Raw genomic sequence first — 16,938 nt, 5'->3', positions numbered from 1 at the left:
CCAATGCAGAAAACACTGAACAGTTGAGAGGATTGCTGAAGGGGGGAAACACACAAACACACACACACAATTTAAATTTTTCCCTCTGAGCCACCCACCTCTCTTCCTCCAGGTGCTGGAGCACGGCTGCTAAAAATGAACATTAAAACTGGAGTGAAAGCAGGAGCATCTCTCGGTGACTTAGAGGCAGGGGAAACAAGAGGAGGATGAGAGGAACAAAATGAGTCCCATGCGGCGGAAGACGGAGCCCAGCCGTGACAGCGGTCGTCATGGTGCAGTCACAGGACCGGAGATGCTGCTCTTCACCGGGATAAATTGATACTGATTGTTCATGTGCTTTCACCTCAGACGCGTGAGCACAGGCGAATAGACACTCGACATGGCACGCAGGGTCCCATGAGCTCCTGAAGTCTATCGTGTGTCAAATCTGCAAAGACTCACGTTTTAAACCACAGACACATGTCTGATCAAGGCCCTGCTCTCAGGGCTTCTGCTGTTTGCACAAAATATGAGCAAAGTGACACTTGTCTCAGTAATTTGCTGTGCTTGTGAGTAAATTATGTTAAACTAGAACTCATCAAGTTTAAGGTTCATTATTTTGCATGTCTTCTTAGTTACTGTGGTTTTTGTGCTAAATTCAAGGGAATTTTACACTAAAATCACAGTAACTGTGGAAAATGTACACTTAATTTGCTTAGAATGTGGATTTTGTGCCACATCACTCACACTGGAAGTGCATTAGTGAACAGACATATGGACACCGGGCCATTGTTTTAAGACAGACTTAAAAAGCTGCAAACCTGTCCAATGCCAGTTTTAGTCTCACAAGAGCTGGAAACGCTGCAAACAAGCCCCTACAGCTTCAACTAAATCACTGTAAGGAACCTCTTCCCACAGATCCAGCAGAAGTCAGCATGTCCACAGGTGTGTTTCGATGCTGCTTCCTTCACCAGGCCCCTCTGAGAAAAAAGAACCACAATGGGAACTTTGTGGAAACTGTAGCATCTATTTCAACAACAACCCCCCCCCAAAAAAAACACTTCTGCTTTAGTAGGAAGAGCACAGGTGTTAATAAAATGAAGGCTGACTGAATGCCATCAAGCGGCTTCGGTTTCATGGTCCTGGTGTTGAGTGCTGGCTCAGTCACAGCTTACTGAGACACTTGAATCCAGCAGAGCAATCATTCATGTTAATCATAACACCTGTGCTTCTCCTGCAGAGCAACCCAAATTACTTCAGTTCTTCAGGATACAGAGTTACAAGCCTACGTTTCTGCGTTTGTCTGGTAATGTCCGAACAAACTATTCCTTCAAACTGCTATTTCCTTTCAGAAAAAAAAAAAAAAAATTACTTCAGTCTGGGAATTGGTGGTTGACCCCATTTAGCTCCTGGCTAAAACAAATCAATTAGACCCATTGAATGGCTAATAGATCCTGAATCCTGCAACCAGCTGAGAGCTGATATCAGAGCAGCAGCAATGGAGTCACAACTGGCTCATCGCTGCCATCTGCTGCTCCAACAATGCTAAACAACCATTACCCTTAAAAAGTTCAAGACCAGGGAGAAAAGCAGACAAGTCTTAATAATATAGGTATATATTTATTCATACGTACATATTCATTTATATCGGTTAATTGTAAAAAAAAAAAAAAAAAAAAAAAAAAAAAAAAAAAAAAAGATAAAGAAAGAAAGAAAGAAAAGAAAAAAGGAAGAGATTTACAGTAATTATGAACTACAGTCATTGTCAAAATTCTTGTTGAAATTTCTCAGGTGCCAATCTAGCATGAACGCACACTGTAGATTCACCTCTTGCCCTCCGTCCTCACTCCAGTGTTTGGGACCGGACGCGGCCTAAACAACCTGAACCGGAGCGCGGCTGCTCCACTTCCGTGTAAACTGGTGGGAAGTCTGACAGAAGGACACAGAGGTGTTTGATACTGTGGGGAAAAATATATCTGGTGTTCCGCTTTCTCGAGCTTGTAGTGTATTCTGTACCATGAAAAGACTGATGACAGGTTATTTCTTTTGCACGTATAAAACCATCAGCGGGATGAGTACTATTACCTGTAATCCATTCAAAGTGTTTGCCTCAAAAGCACAGGTTGTTAGCTGCACTGATGACTCAGCCCGAGCCACATGCATCGCAGGAAGAGGGCAAGCAGGTGTTACAACCAGGCTCACAGTCTAAATCCTACGACTTTTCCTTGTTCCTCCGGTTAACTGTCTTAACTCCGGAGCACAGTGACAGACCACATTAAATATCGCCGCCATTTTGACTCTTAGTTGCTCCCTAATCCCCCGTAAACCCCCAGTCAAACAAAACAGATCAGACTGGATTACACTGGATTCATCTCATCTTGAATTATCCTGCCTGCCGTAGCTGTCAAATCACAAAATGAATGGAATCAAATCAGCGTTTTGCCTGTTGGCGTGCGTCTTAAACCAGACCGGGGACATTTGCGAGTGATCAACATTCCACACGGGGTTTACCCATTTCTGTCTCGTTTGATGTATTTGGGCAGGGTGCATTATGGGAGGGGCTGTTTGGGAAAGCAAGGCATAAAAGTGAAGGAGAGGAAAGCACGCTTATGGGAGAAAACTCTGATTCAGCTAAAGCGGCACACGATGCCTGAACAGCCATCCTGAGGACTTCTCCTTGATGGAAACATTCAATAAGTAGAACCAACATCATACACACATCATCATCATGAACTCCTCCTCAACTCACATTTTTAAAAAAACCCAACTCAAATTTCAACATTTATTACAATTGCACTGGCGCCAGCACTTCCCCTGGACAAAGGCTACACTCTGGACATTTAGTAACAATAAACTCTTAATAAAAACACAAACACCATCAGATCAAAACTGAGGACTGGAAGAGGACTCAAACTCAACTTGGAGACACTGAACTCGTGACTTCAAAACACAAAGCAGGCGCAATCCAAACCACACCAAAACAGAAATGCAAAAGAAGAGAAAAAGGTAGAGATCCAGAGGAAATCAGAAAGAAAAAGCGGTAAAAGACACAGTTATAAAATGAAATGGGAAGAAAAAGAGACGCAGAATAAAGCAGGTGCAAGTGCAGGAGAAGAGAATCCATAAGAAAAGGCTTCAATACTTCATAGGGCAGGGGGGCTGAAGTCCATTATAGCCCTCCGCTGTGACAAAAACGTCCATCATATCTGTCAGCAGGCCAGAATTGTGCACTCAAGATTCAGTCGACTTCCTCTTGCAGTGACTCCACACGTCTGCTCCGGGCTTTACCTCCGGCGGCGGCGGCGCTGGTCCCGGACAGACGGGGGATGTCACAGGTGGCAGGGTGCAACACGCTGTCACTCCGTCCCCTGCAAGGCCTCGTGGGAGTTGAGGAGTCGCCGATGCCGCTCCGACGTCAGGCACGTCCTCTCGCCGTTGCGTTGCGCGTGGTTCACCAGTTCCTCGTCGCCAGAACCGTCACCGATGCGAAAATCAAGAGCAACTTAAATGAAATCAAACTAACTGAAAAATAGACGAACTTTGATTGTTTTCAGTTGGCTTTTTCTTTCCATTGTCCTGGTCTGACAGCATGAATCCATGTAGTGATGCCAGACTTTTTTTTTTTTTCTTCTGTCAAATGAGCATCAAGAACTTCTCTGTCGTTGACATTAGCTTTCACAGGCCAGCATCAGTTCTGCCGTCAAACTACAGATTAAGCACCGGCTCGTTGTCCCCGTCCAAAGGTCCAGCATGTACTGTAACGCACATCTGTAAAAGCATGTGTGAGCTTCGCCATAGATCCTTCAGAAAGACCCGTCGACAGAAATCCCATCTCTCCCGCTGTTAGCTGGCTCTCGGACTCCGCACTCCTCACATATTTACAATTAGATTTTAAAAAACTAGAGGTGTTACATGCAACATTTGGCATCTTCTCGAGTCCCCACTTGAGAGTCTTAATTGGTGTCCGTTTTTAGAAAAATATTTTACTTTGTCTTTTTTTTTTTCCTCAGTACATCGAAGCTTCTGATTGTAACAGAGAGACAGAGAGAGGTGAGGGTACAGGTGTAGCAAGCTCAGTGTGTGCGTGTGAGTGAAGATTTGTGTTTGTGTTGTTAGTAAAATGCCAATCTTAAATTCTGAGATGGCCATCTTTGTAAAGTGTCTCATCATTTACTATAAGTGCAAACAGCTGCAAGTATGCTTAAAAAAAAAAAAAAAAAAAAAAAAAAAAAATCACAAAATAGGCTTTCTGCTGCTTTCTGTGTGTGTGTTGGGGGTGTTGGCAGTTTTAAAATCAACAGCCTGCAGAACAAAGCTAACACAGGTCTTACTCAGGTGCAGTTCCGGTCTAGAGGTAGCTGTTAAGAGACCTTCAATATGGAGGGAAGCATGCGTGAGAGGTTAATCAGGATTTTTCAACGTTTTCAATCGTTCTGTTTAGAGGCAATAATTGTAATCTGATCTGTCTCAAAGTTCTAAATAAGCTCCCCTCCACTACAGAAAGATATTTTTCAATATGTAATTAAAGGTTCTTGGTGAGAAGCCAAACCCCTTAACAGCGGTGATCACATCTGAGTTTTGTATAACCCTCTTTGTAATACTGGTTTGTCCACTGAACACAGACCAGGAATGTTGTGACATTCTTCTCAGAGTTGATCTGTGTATGTACGAGTGTGCACGTCAGCTGAAAGTGTGGTGCATGTTCTGTCTGCGTGTGCTGGAAGGATTCGGGAATGTTTTTTGGGAAAGTTACCCCGAGACCCTGTAGTGTTATTTGGCTCTCTCCCTCTCTCTGCAGCTCCAAAGGGGAGACGGGGGGGGACACACACACCACAGCATGTACTCTGTGACAGGGGGCCGGGAGGGGGACAGCAGGTCGGGGGTCAAGCGACGGGCTGCGGGGAGCGTGTACGAGGGACACGAGGGCAGGAAAAGGGGGGTTGTTGTCTTTACATCATAGCAGGACGCAGCAGCGGCAAAACCTCTGACGGCTGCCCCCGACGGAGGGGGGTGGAGTGACGGGAGCGAAGTACGCATGCACTTTGATGTTAGGCAGGTGGGTCTGCGGAGAGAAAGGAATAAAAAACTTGTTAGTGCATTATATAAATACAACTGGGAAGCTACATCAGCGGCTGTAATTTGCTGCGAAGTGCGACTTCAATATCGTGAAATCATTTCAATAAATACAAGATATCGACAACTGACTCACGATTTCCAACCCAGTCAGGCTGATTGATTTCTATCAGAATTTAAAGACGGCATCAGATCAAGCAGCTTGTAATTCACACTTTAGTTTCGATTCATCACCTCTTGTGGGTGGAGCGGTGACTCCAACACCAGAGTTTAATTTGGACAAAATGTATGAATGTGTTACATCTCTCTCGAACGTTCTCCTCTGTCGCTTCCTTAATGAGGCCAAATGAGAAGTTTTCATTAAAAAAAAAATCTTTGTATATCCAGCTTTAAGTTTGCTTATCTGCTCATCATGATTCATCTAAACTCCTTCTCCCTCAGCTGTGCTCGTACATCAGTAACTGTAAGATAGCATTTAGCCATCAGTGGCAGCACGCTCCTCTATACGGGCCGCTAAGTACTTCAACTTGCCTGCAGTGAGTTTGTAAAGAAGGACCTAAAAAGGTGCCTTGTGGACTTTTCTTTAAAGCAAATCAAAATTTTGTTTGCATTCTAGCAAGGTTCTAACAGACATGTTGAATGAATTTTCTTCCTCAGGGCATTTGCAAAACCAATTTTCAAAAAAATGTTGCATGCATTGTTTCCATCCATCACCGCCACCTGTTGATCAGTGGAAGATATATTTGCAGGAATGTATCACGTCACCCGAGTGCACAAGTGAAACAAAACAGGCATCCAATGATTAAAAAATGTGTCAAAACTGAGGTCAAAAACTCCACAGGGCACCTTTAATAAGGATGCAATGTCTGGAAAGGGTCGGCTTCTTTAGAAAGTATGACAGACGGTTTGTTTCACACAGCGAGATGCTTCTAAAGTGCAGTGGCTGCACACCACATGTGATTCTATGATTCAGTGAGAAGCTGTTTTGCTGTAGGTCTACTGTAATTTAATTAATAACAATTTCCCAAATCAAAGGATGGAGAGCATTGAGGGGTTCAAGAGCACCTTAACATCAGCCTGCATGAGAGCACCTAAATTATATACATTTGTGATACTGATCCATTAATGCAATTTTGCTCTAAAATTGCATATGTTGGGTGTTTATCGCACATTCTGCATATGAATCAGTGCTTACTCACTGTTGTTAGCCCACACAACTCACCCTTAGTCTCTTGATGCCGGCGCGGGTGATCTGCTGGCAGTCATAGAGCTCAATGCGATCCAGACTATGGCAGCTCTTCAGGTGCTCCAGTGAGGCGTCTGTGATCAGGGGGCAGTTGTCCAGCTCGATCACCTCCAGACGGTCGTGAGCGCAGGGGCCGCTACCGAGGTGTCTGATGCCATCGTCCGTGATCAGCTCGCAGTGAGACAGGCTCTACGGGAGTGCAGCATTAGCTCCATTACTCAACTGTTTGCTAGAGGAAGCTGCTGCCTGGTGTTGGTTAATGCTGCAGGAATGAAATATGTTTTAAGTGGCAGGCCCACACTCACCAGGACTTGCAAACGGGGGCAGTGGATAGACAGCTGGATGAGTGTTCCATCTGTGATCTGAAGCAAAAATAAAAAGAGACAAACGCCACAACTGCAGTGTCCGTGCAACAACAACAACAACAGTGGAGAGAATATCTATGCTGCTCGGACTGCTTATTTACCTGCACACATTCTTCTAAATCCATCTTCTCAAGCTCGTGACAATTCTGAAAGCGGCGACAAACAGAGAGAAACCACGCGATGTAATGCGGCTTTGTGGAGATTTTGATTTTCGTGGCACAAATCTTGAAATATTTTGATGTTGAATATGTTTTCGGACCAAAACCAAGGGTGACCTCAACTTTAAATATTTAGATCTGTAAGCAGAGTCTTTGTACGCAACCACGAGACGGATGTCACACTCACCCTTGCTAATGTAGTGAAGCCCACGTCTGTAAGCTGAGAGCAGCGAGCCACTTCTAATATTCTGAAAGGACAACGAGAGGAGCACAGTCTTACACAATGGCATCACTTACAGTCCGTCACTCCATGCGACTTGAATTGGATCAGCAGCAGCAAGGCTTGAGAGAACATTTATTCATTACTTTCCACGATCTCTATTATTAACCCAAAGTTTACTGCAGGAATGAATGATTTAATTAATCAATATGCAAGCCATTTGATCTAAAAATAAGGCTTCAAATTGTTTTTTGCAATAAATCAAAACTTCCAAATCAAGTCTAAGTTGCAGCCATTTCTGAAAAGTCTCTTAAAACAAGGGGCGACATCTGTTTGCCAGGATCAGGACTGTCAATCATTCATGAAATCAAGCTCAATACATTCAGGGCCGTCTGCAGGGTCCAGGAGGTGGTGCACAGTGGAGTTCAGGGTGAGGACGTGTGTGTGTGTGTGTGTGCAGGTGTGTAAACTCACCTGAGGCGAGGGCAGTTCTGTCCCAGGGCGTGCAGGATGGCGTCTGTGATATTGGCACAGCCCGACACACACAGAGACTGCAGGCGGTGACAACCTCTGCAAATCGTGATGAGTCCCTCGTCCGTGATCTGCTGCTCAAAGAAAAGAGGAAGTGTGTTCGAGTGTGTGTGGGCTCACTTGAATGCACATCCACTGTGAGATGTGAAAACATACCAGCTTTGTCTTTAAGACTTCAGATATATTCATGTACCACCGTAATGCACTGCTCAGCTGATCAGAGCAATTTCTTTTCCCTGCGTTTTCTGCTTTAAGTATTGTTCGTGAAATCTTTGTGCAGATCAGGCAGAGAGAGGAGAGGTGAGAAGAAGGCAGGCAAGAGAAAGGGAAGAGGAGACAAAGGAAGTGTAACAACAAGGAAGAACAACTGGGACAAGATGAGACGGCGGGGTCCTGAGGTGTGAGATGGAGACGGAGGATGAGACGAGCATTCAGGTGGTGATGAAGTAGCCAAATTTTGGAAAGAGAAAGATGTGTGCATTGTGTGAGCAGGCTTAACAGACTATTGGATATTTAAGCTTTAAACCACCTATAAACCCTGGAGAGAGACCTGCAGGGATCGTTTTCTACTTATATGCCAAAAATCCAGATTTGGAGACATTCCTTTTAAACATAATGATATATGGGCACAAAGTGTCATTAAAATGGAAAAACATTCATCTTGCAGCCTTGTTAACTCTACTTACTGAGCATGTCTGCAAGTTGAGTGTGACCAGCTCCGGACAGTGAGCCCCGATATGCTTCAGAGCCTCGTCCTCCAGCTGTGGAAGAGGAAGACAAAGGCAACAGTCGTCTGAAACACAGTTCAACAGCACCACAAACTGCAGCTTCTGAAATGGCCGTGAAGCTGAAACGACACCTCTAGCAACCGAGCGTGTGTGTTGGAATTAATTCTGTCCCTTAAAAATGCGATCTGTGACATCTTCGTAGAAATACATGGTTGTCTTTTTGCACTGTACTGTTGACTGTACAGGATGGTGCTATAAGAAGGCTTTAACATTTGCATCTGGCACGTCTTTCTTCACAAACATCCTCTTTTGCAAAAGAAGTGATGCACTTTAAGTTTGCGGTAGCAGCAACTGAAGAGGAACTTGGTAGTTAGTGAAGTGGAGATGAAACATGCAAGAAAACACTCACCTACATGTGCACTTAAGAAGTCACCAATGAATACTACAAATCAGGTTGCTTTTGGGTTTATCCAGTTTTATACTGATCACCTGTAACTCATTATGCTCTCAGCGCCTGCACCATCAGCCCTGGTCTGCATCCCCAGCTAACCCAAGCCCTGACCCGTACCTGTGTGCATCCCTTGAGGAAAAGGCCTTTCAGTCCAGGGCAGGAACGCACCAGAGCCTGGATGCCATCCTTTGTGACCTGATCACACCAGGAGATGTTGAGCTGCTCCAGCAGGGGACAACCCTCACTGACAGAAGGAAATTAGAAGAGGGCAGGTGAGAAGTAGCAAAAAAAAAAGAGCAGTGACGGGATTGCAAAAGAAGAGCACAGCAGTGACAGAGAATACAGAATGAAGAGTACACAGGCTTGAGGAAATATTCCTGATATTGAGTTAAAGTTTAGTACAATCACCATATGTTATCAAATGTTTCAAACAGTAAGTCAGTGAGGGATAACAGCTGGTGTCTGAGGCTGTTGAATCTAAATACAACCCCAATTCCAAAAAAGTTGAGACTAAATAGAAACAGGATGCAGTCATTTGCAAGCAAACTGCGGTTGTACAAAGTGTTCCTGAGCCCATGTGGTAACATCCTTTCTACAATCATGTGTTCACAAAGTGGTGAACCTCGCTCCATCCTCGCTTGTGAACCATGAGACTTTCCAGGATGCTCCTTTCATACCCAATCATGACACTATCACCTGTTACCAATCAACCTGTTCACCTGTGGAATGATTCAAACAGGTGTTTTTGGAGCGTTCCACATCTTTCCCAATCTTTTGTTGCTCCTGTCGCAACTTTTTTGAAACGTGTTACTGCATCAAATCCAGAGCTGATGAGATCAAACATTAAATATATCGTCTTTGTGCTGTTTTAAATTGAGCGTGTGTTAAAAAGGATCAGCAAGTTATCACGTCTGTTTTACGCCCAACACAGAATCACAACTTCTTTGGAATCGGGCTTGGATGTTGTAAATTTGGCGTGAGTGCACATCACAGTGTTGACTCTACACACCTGAGAGCCTTGAGCGACAGGTTCGTGATTGAGGTACAGGAGGCGAGGTCCAGGTGCTTCAGCTTTGGACAGAACTTACTGAGGCTGTTACACGTGCTGCAGAAGGGAAAGACGATCAGGGCTCTGAAGGGTTTGAAGTCAGATTCTGATGACTGAAGCCCCGGAACAATGCACGTACCTGTCAGTGATCTTGGTGCAGCCGTTCAGGCTAAGCAGCTCGATGTTTCTGCAGTTCTGCGAGAAGGTCCTACAAAGAGAGAGAGCGAGAGAGAGAACAGAAATATTTATGTGGTGGTAGTCAAACTGAACTTGCCCGATTCTCCCTTCTTATGTTCTGGAGTAGAACGTCTGTCAGGCCAAGTTCCGGCCAAACTCACCTCAGGGCGCTGTCACCCACACCCAGACAGCCCCGCAGACTCAGCTTCCTCAGGAACCCCCCACATCGCTTTGAGATGTTCTCCACCACCCGGCCCTGCAACACAAACATCCACTCAACCTGCTGCATTTCTACATGCGCCTGGATTTAAAGTAATGATAGAGTAAGAGTGAAGCGTGAAGAGAAAAGGACGCAGTGAAGACTGAAGTAAGAGATCAGAGTAGATCAGATTTACTCACCTCGATGTCCCTCTGGAAGTCAAAGAGGTCGATTCGTTGCCAGTTGCTGCCATCCAAGGCCAGAACATTCCAGGACTGAGAGCAGGGAGCGAGATGTTTAGGGTCAAGTTTTTTTTCTTAGACATGCAACATACACACACAGAACGCACACTAGCAACACACATTCACGCCCACATGCATATACACACACACACACACACACACGCCTTGTGAACACAGACTCACCCGTGAGACCTGGGCACAGCGACAGAGTGTCACCACATCCAGAAAGGAGAAGATTCTGGAAGACAGACAGGGACGGTTTAGAGACCCTGATCCCCGCTGCCAGAAGCTTCCTCTTTACACTAGACTCTGCCCTGCTTCCCCTCACAGCACAGGGATGTGAGTAAATCAGCTAATATTGTCTTTGACTGTCAGCAGGATAGATGTGTTTACTCTGTTTTCAGCGTCGACGTGTTTACTCAAAGTGGGGTCCCGGCGAGGAGGACACGTCTCGCTTCTAAGGAATGAAGCTGGAAACTTATGAGATCCCTCACTGCAGCAGGAGCTGTATCGGGGTCGAAGCGGGGATGCAGCAACGCCTGCAAGCCTCACAAATCAGGGAGCCGAACCCGGCCAAGCAGCACAGAGTCAGCAGCCGCAGCGCAGGCAGCTTGGCTGGCAAGGCCGAGGCTTGAGTTATGGCCTTCATTTTCTGTTTGCTCAGGGGCTCTTGGGTTTTTTTTTTTTTTTTTTTTTTTGCCTGAACTCAATTTGAATGCTTTATAGCCTCAAGCATCTGTTTTTAATTACAGTTTTAGCATTAGGGGAGCAGAGGAGGGTGGGGAACACGGGGAAATTGGCATCCTGGTGGTTAGTTTAGTTGAATTTTTTTTTTGCTAAAGGGCAAGTGAGAGCTATCGTATATGATCCTGAGATGCACAGTGTGGGTGTCTGTGTCTGACAGTTGTAGAGGAAGGAGGGTGGTGCTGCAAGGCCAGTCGTGCCTTTGTGTGTGTGACTGGATGTGCTGATCGGGAGCGAAGGCGGGGAGGTGAGTGAGGAGTATGAAACAGGAAAAAAAAAAAAAACCCTGCAGACAGTCTGATTGAAGTGTTCTGAAATGTCACTCACCGTAGCAACAGCTCCTTAGGCAGCTTCTTATTGATGACCGCCTCATCACTGTTTGTGAACATCTGAAAGGGTGCAGAGGATAATATTAGTCCTGGCAGCCTGTTTTAACATAGCCGGGCCTCCCCCCTTCTATCCACTCACCTCACTCAAGGACGGCCCCAGCATATAAACAAGGATAAACGATGGTAATCTCATCACCTGAGATGGATTCAGTGTCGAGTCTTGGAAAACGCTAAGTGTGACTGCAGATAAAGCAGCACAGAAGACTGGATTTTGTGCCTTCTAAGCAAAAATCAGCAGGATGGGACTTTGCACCGTCGACTACAGAGCTGCGCTTCCATGTTATCTTTTCTGCAGCCATATTCTCTCCTCACTTCTGGTGTTTACTCTGGTGAATTCACATCGGCATGAGCTGAGAGAGTACACTGGAATTAGCTGCGATATATCGTTTGTGAGAAATTGCTCCAGCTTCTGCAAACAGCGGATGAATACCAGCCTCTAATCCACAGAAAACGCCTCAGCACACAAAGAGGCAATAAATGAACGTTTATTAAGATCCAGCTACTCGGATACACACACACACACACACACACACACATACTGAGGACTTCGGGGTTCCCATCATACTCTGATAGATTGTAAAATGCAAGACGCTGAGACGATGGTGTTTGGGAGCATTCACTCTGTCACAACCAGGCGAATGAGGCGACATCTGGCCCGATCCATTTTCCTTCACAGATTTAGAAAGATAAATCTAAACCAGGGACAGGGTAATTGAGGGGCGGGGGCTTTCGCGTGTAAATAAAGAGCAGGAAGGCACATTTTATTTACAACAGGCAAACATCTGTGACAAGATCAGCAAGGAATTTGCAAGTCCTTCTTTGCACCTCTGGGCAGGTTCAAATAAGAATCTATCATCCAAAATAAATGAAATGTTTACTCATTGTGTTTAAACACAAGAAACAATTAATTGCTGCTGAGGGAGAATACTGTGTATTATTTTAATTATGGCTGTCCATCCTAAAGCCACATTCACAATAGCTTTTAAGCTCAATAGATTTTGAGGGACTTACACGCTAAAGCAAACCTATTCATCAGCTCACAAAAACAAACTGACAGGTTTGGCTGTTTAAAAATCCAGTCAGCTCTGGGTCAAAGCCTCTCTATGTCTCTCTGATAAACATACAAACTCCACACACACGCACATACACACACACTCACACACAGCTGTCTATGCAAGGGCTGCCTGCCAGCGCAGACGTGTAAAATTTTGAGGGAGGAAGAAGAGACAGACAGTTCGCGTTTGGATTTGGGGCAAATTGACTCTGACAGCTCGCCTTCCACGGCGTTACTTTCTGGCCAAATAATCCACGGCCATTTCCAAAGAACCAGATGCGCATGGTCAACGGGCATACACTGTCCCCTTTTGTACTCTAACATAAAATGAACCTGATGCTGCATGAATGTGAGCATTATGTTTTCTCCACTGGTCAGCTATAGTCAGCGAAGCAGGCCTGGCAGGAGGTAAAAAGCCGGCTGAGCTGTAACCTCCAGCTAGAGATCGTTGTAAAGCAAAACAAAAAGTGAGAATATTTTTAGAAAAACTTTTTTAACGCCGTTTCCTGAAAGGACTCGACCCTCAGATTAAATTTAGATCAGTTTGACATGAGCAACTGTGATGTATGAGTCGACATTAGATCAGGGGCTAAACTGGGTTCACATATTTAGTTCATCCTTCCCTACATTCATTTAGCTAAAGACAACTGATATATGAAATACCCAAGAGACAGGCCAGCAATTAACTGGCTGCTTAACTTACTGCCTACAGTTCAAACTGCTTCAACAACTCTTATATCAATACACTTAATTGTACACAAAGTAGTGGTAATGTCAGCCACAAGATGGTTATTATTTACATATTTATTTTAACTTGGAAATAGAGTTAGGGTCCATCAATGCCGCTCTACTTTTTAGAGAGGTGTAGTCTTTTGTTAGGGGCTGGTGTACAACAGGTCAGTATCTACCGCAGAGCAGTAAAGCCACACAGAATATAAGACAACACTCCTGGCAGTGCCTGTCAAAGTAAAGCTCGCACTGGCAGACAACGTAGCTGTTGGGTTTGACCACTGTGAATTTTTAATGACCTTCAAAAGCTACTTTCTCCTTGGTTTCAGGCTTCTTACTATCAGCCCTCTGGGCTTACTCTTGGCACAGTTTTAAATGGATTTTTAGCATATTAACGACTGAAGTAAGCCAACTGGCTGCATGGTGTTTTTCTTATATCATCCTTTTTACTAAAACTATCAGATGACATACAAACACAGTATTTATTTTCATAAATAAACACCCACCAATCAGTCATTTTAAAAAATTTAAATTAAACATGTCCATCAAGGACATGTTAAAAATGTACATCTTATTCTGCATAGGGACTAATTGTACAAGCCCTATTCATTAACATTTGTTTGAAGTCTTCAAAACCTCAAAGGTGTGTTTACAATGGTCCATATAAAATTAATACAGCCATGCTGGTTGTAAATTTCACTGACTGCAAGGATTTTTCTGAAAAATAGTAAATTTAGCAGTTTCAGATTAGCACCTTTTTCAGACTGTAATTATAATACTTACTGGCCTAATGCAGGCTTCCAAAATGAAAATTAAGAATATGATAAGGAGGCTATTTAACATATTGTATGGACTAAAGTGAATTTATGTATCAAAGTAATTGTGTTGTGAAGAGAGCTGTGCCTTTATAAATCTATATAGAATTCAAAATATACACATTGAGACTCCCTTTCAAGTAAAACCCATACCACACAATGTCAGGGTGTCTGTAATCATTCCCGTTTAAACTATAAGTGACAGGGCAAGTACACCTTGACACTAGCAAACAAAACAAAGCAAAACAAAACAAAATAAATATTCGCTTTTATTTTGAAAGCAACGGAGCGCAACGTCCGGTACTGTCATGTCCCAAATCCGGTTAGCTTGACGAGCAGCTACCGCAGCTGTCGGGCCAGAAGGTAACGGCCTGAATCTTCAGAGTCGTCAGCTGTTGCACCGTTAAAAATAAATAAAACCACACACAAATCCCACGCTAGCTGGGGATTAAACAACACCAAGTGCTCAGGCTACACGGCCCAATGTCACCGGCCGGAAGCATAACATCTGAGAACAAGTTTTCACCAAAATATTCAGCTACGCTTACGGCTGCGACACAAAGTTTATGGTAAACGCTGCAGAACAACAACACTGTAGCTCATGTGTGTATACGTGTAGCCTTCCTGCTACCAGTATAGGTTATGGTTTGCGTTATATCGTGGAAGCTCGGGCCTATTTGTTGACGGCTCTGTGCTAATACGGGGGTGCATGTAGCAGTCACAACCCGAGGCCCCCTCGACCGCATCGGCCGTGCATATGCACAACAACCCGGCTCAGACAACAAAAGTCGCCTTTATATATATAAGAATCACACCCCAGCAGATATGATGGTACCAATAAAACAGCTACAGCTTCTTAGTTGAGTGAAGTCAATAAATTCCCTTCCCTGATAAATGCGTTAATGTGTGCCGGAGCTGTCCTCGGCGTGCTCCATGTAGCCTCCGCGTCTTTGTTTTGACGGCGCAAAGGAAAACGAGGACAACACGTTAGCATCGTTTCCACGAAAACCTCAATTTACTGACGAGCAGCGCGACGGAGGTGGCGCAGAAAAGCAACTCGTGTCCTCCGCGAAATAAACGCCAGGCCCGGGCTATGTGCTGCCCGAACAAAACAACAGCGTTTGACCTAATCCCAAACACCGACTGCGGAAGCTGCATCAACAGCCTCACCGTGAGCGCAGTTTTACAATAAACCCAGCGACAGTCACCGTGCAGGCCCACATCCTAACGTTTTTAACAGCTGCGTTCAGTGTGTGCCGGTAGCTGTCAGTTAATAATGATGGTGAACTCACCTCAAACCGGCTCCGTGAAACGCCATTTACCTCCTTCCCCATGTCGGACGCTGGTTACCGACTCAATGAATTCGGTGTAGGCGAAGTGAAATGCAGATACGGGCCCTCTTCCTGCCGATTCCCCTCCACGACTATCATGCTACCGTCCTCTCGGTAGCTCCTGTGGCTGGGATGTCGTCGTTTTTCGCACTGTAACACAAACGGTAAGACCTCTTGTTTCTGATAAACTAGCAGCCAGCGTCCAATAAGCCCAGTTCTCTTATCTGCTCAGCTCGCCCTCACCTCCTCCTCCTCCTCCTCCCCCTGCACGGCTTTCCATCCATCCACACAATAGCCCGACAGGAATAGGATCTGGCAGCCCAAAATGGAGCTGGTACAACGCCTACATCACTTAGAAATAAGAAATATAAAGAAATTTGCGCTGAGGTGTGTGTTGCCCAAAGAGCAAAACGACTAAGTTGTCGGCTGGTTCTTGAAACAAGGCGCGCACTGCGGGCCCTTTACAAGCTCAGGAGCAAAGGTAGAGATCAGTGCGGGGTGTCAGTCCTCTGACAGCCCACGTAGCACCAACACCTGGCTAGAGGGGACAGGATTCAGAGGTAGGCTACATATAAAATGTATTTTACAGAAGTTAGATCCCAGGTGATGGTAGATTTTGGCCCCGCCAAAGGCAAAGAGCGAATAATTAAGATACGCGTGTACATATGGTTGATGCTTTCCTCTCATTTAGTCTATACTTTGAATAACAACAAGCCTAATTTAAGTGCATATCTAATATGGGTCATTTCCACTTCAAGGCCCTGTCATTGAAATGTGGGCCAAAGCGCTCATAATTTTTGTCACAGTATGACTCGTGTCCTCTTTTGCGCACAGAAGCGACGGGTTTCCCGTCTTGTGGCACATTGATCATTTAAATGCGTACTAAATCGATTCTACTGCACTTATTATTCTCAAACATTCATTTGAACTTTGTTAGTACTGTATGAAACACTACTTCCTTGTTTCTCTATGAACACGCCCCGGTGAGACAGCGGATCCAATCAGCATCCAGGGCGGACCCTCGTCATTCTGCGTAGTCATACTGGGAACGCACGCTTGACAACAGTTCAATGTCGTCTGGAGTGTCATAATAAAATGTAAATGAGGGTACTTTTTAATTTTCTGATATGTTCCCCGTGTTTCTTTTCCCCACCTCTGCAAAATTGAGGTAGATTTAAGGTTTTTAAATGCAATGTGATGGAAACACCACCTACAGTAATTGCAAAATTATTCAACTATTATACTTTAGAAAGTAAATGTTTAGTTCAGTGGAGTAAGGTAGTTATGACGGGCCGCAGTTCACGTTGTTATGATGGAAGCTAGTTCACGCTAATTAGTAGTTATGAAGCGCACACATCTCGTCACATGATCAAATAGAGAACTGAAATTTGACATCAACGTACATTTTACCCAGAAATCATAATTACATATCTGTTAATTGTTTTTATATATTTCAAGT

At 44.6% G+C, this 16,938-nt stretch overlaps 1 protein-coding gene across 1 annotated transcript; it reads right to left on the bottom strand.

The window, feature by feature from the left end:
* Positions 1-1,698: 1,698 nt before the first annotated feature.
* Positions 1,699-15,693, bottom strand: fbxl20 (F-box and leucine-rich repeat protein 20). Its single transcript, XM_041957177.1, has 15 exons — positions 15,441-15,693; positions 11,489-11,550; positions 10,601-10,655; positions 10,376-10,450; positions 10,138-10,232; positions 9,939-10,007; positions 9,761-9,856; positions 8,869-8,995; positions 8,259-8,333; positions 7,516-7,646; positions 7,009-7,069; positions 6,765-6,809; positions 6,604-6,660; positions 6,275-6,487; positions 1,699-5,041 (listed from the first exon to the last, which is right to left on the bottom strand). Exons 1-15 carry the CDS (start codon positions 15,480-15,482, stop codon positions 4,934-4,936), a joined length of 1,311 nt encoding a protein of 436 aa, XP_041813111.1. The 5' UTR covers positions 15,483-15,693; the 3' UTR covers positions 1,699-4,933.
* Between the last annotated feature and the right edge of the window lie 1,245 nt (positions 15,694-16,938).

This window comes from Chelmon rostratus, chromosome 17 (assembly GCF_017976325.1).
Source record: "Chelmon rostratus isolate fCheRos1 chromosome 17, fCheRos1.pri, whole genome shotgun sequence".
Classification (NCBI taxonomy): Eukaryota; Metazoa; Chordata; class Actinopteri; order Chaetodontiformes; family Chaetodontidae; genus Chelmon; species Chelmon rostratus.
The sequence above is the reverse complement of the archived record's forward strand: the minus strand, read 5'-3'. Positions and strand labels throughout refer to the sequence as shown.

Coding starts and splice junctions, on each gene's coding strand:
- fbxl20 (XM_041957177.1), bottom strand. CDS start 15,482: ATGGGGAAGGAGGTAAATGGCGTTTCACGGAGCCGGTTTGAG. Junction 10,656..11,488: donor CCTAAGGAGCTGTTGCTACG/GTGAGTGACATT, acceptor TCTGTCTTCCAG/AATCTTCTCCTTTCTGGATG. Junction 8,996..9,760: donor CTGTCGCTCAAGGCTCTCAG/GTGTGTAGAGTC, acceptor TCCTTCTGTCAG/TGAGGGTTGTCCCCTGCTGG.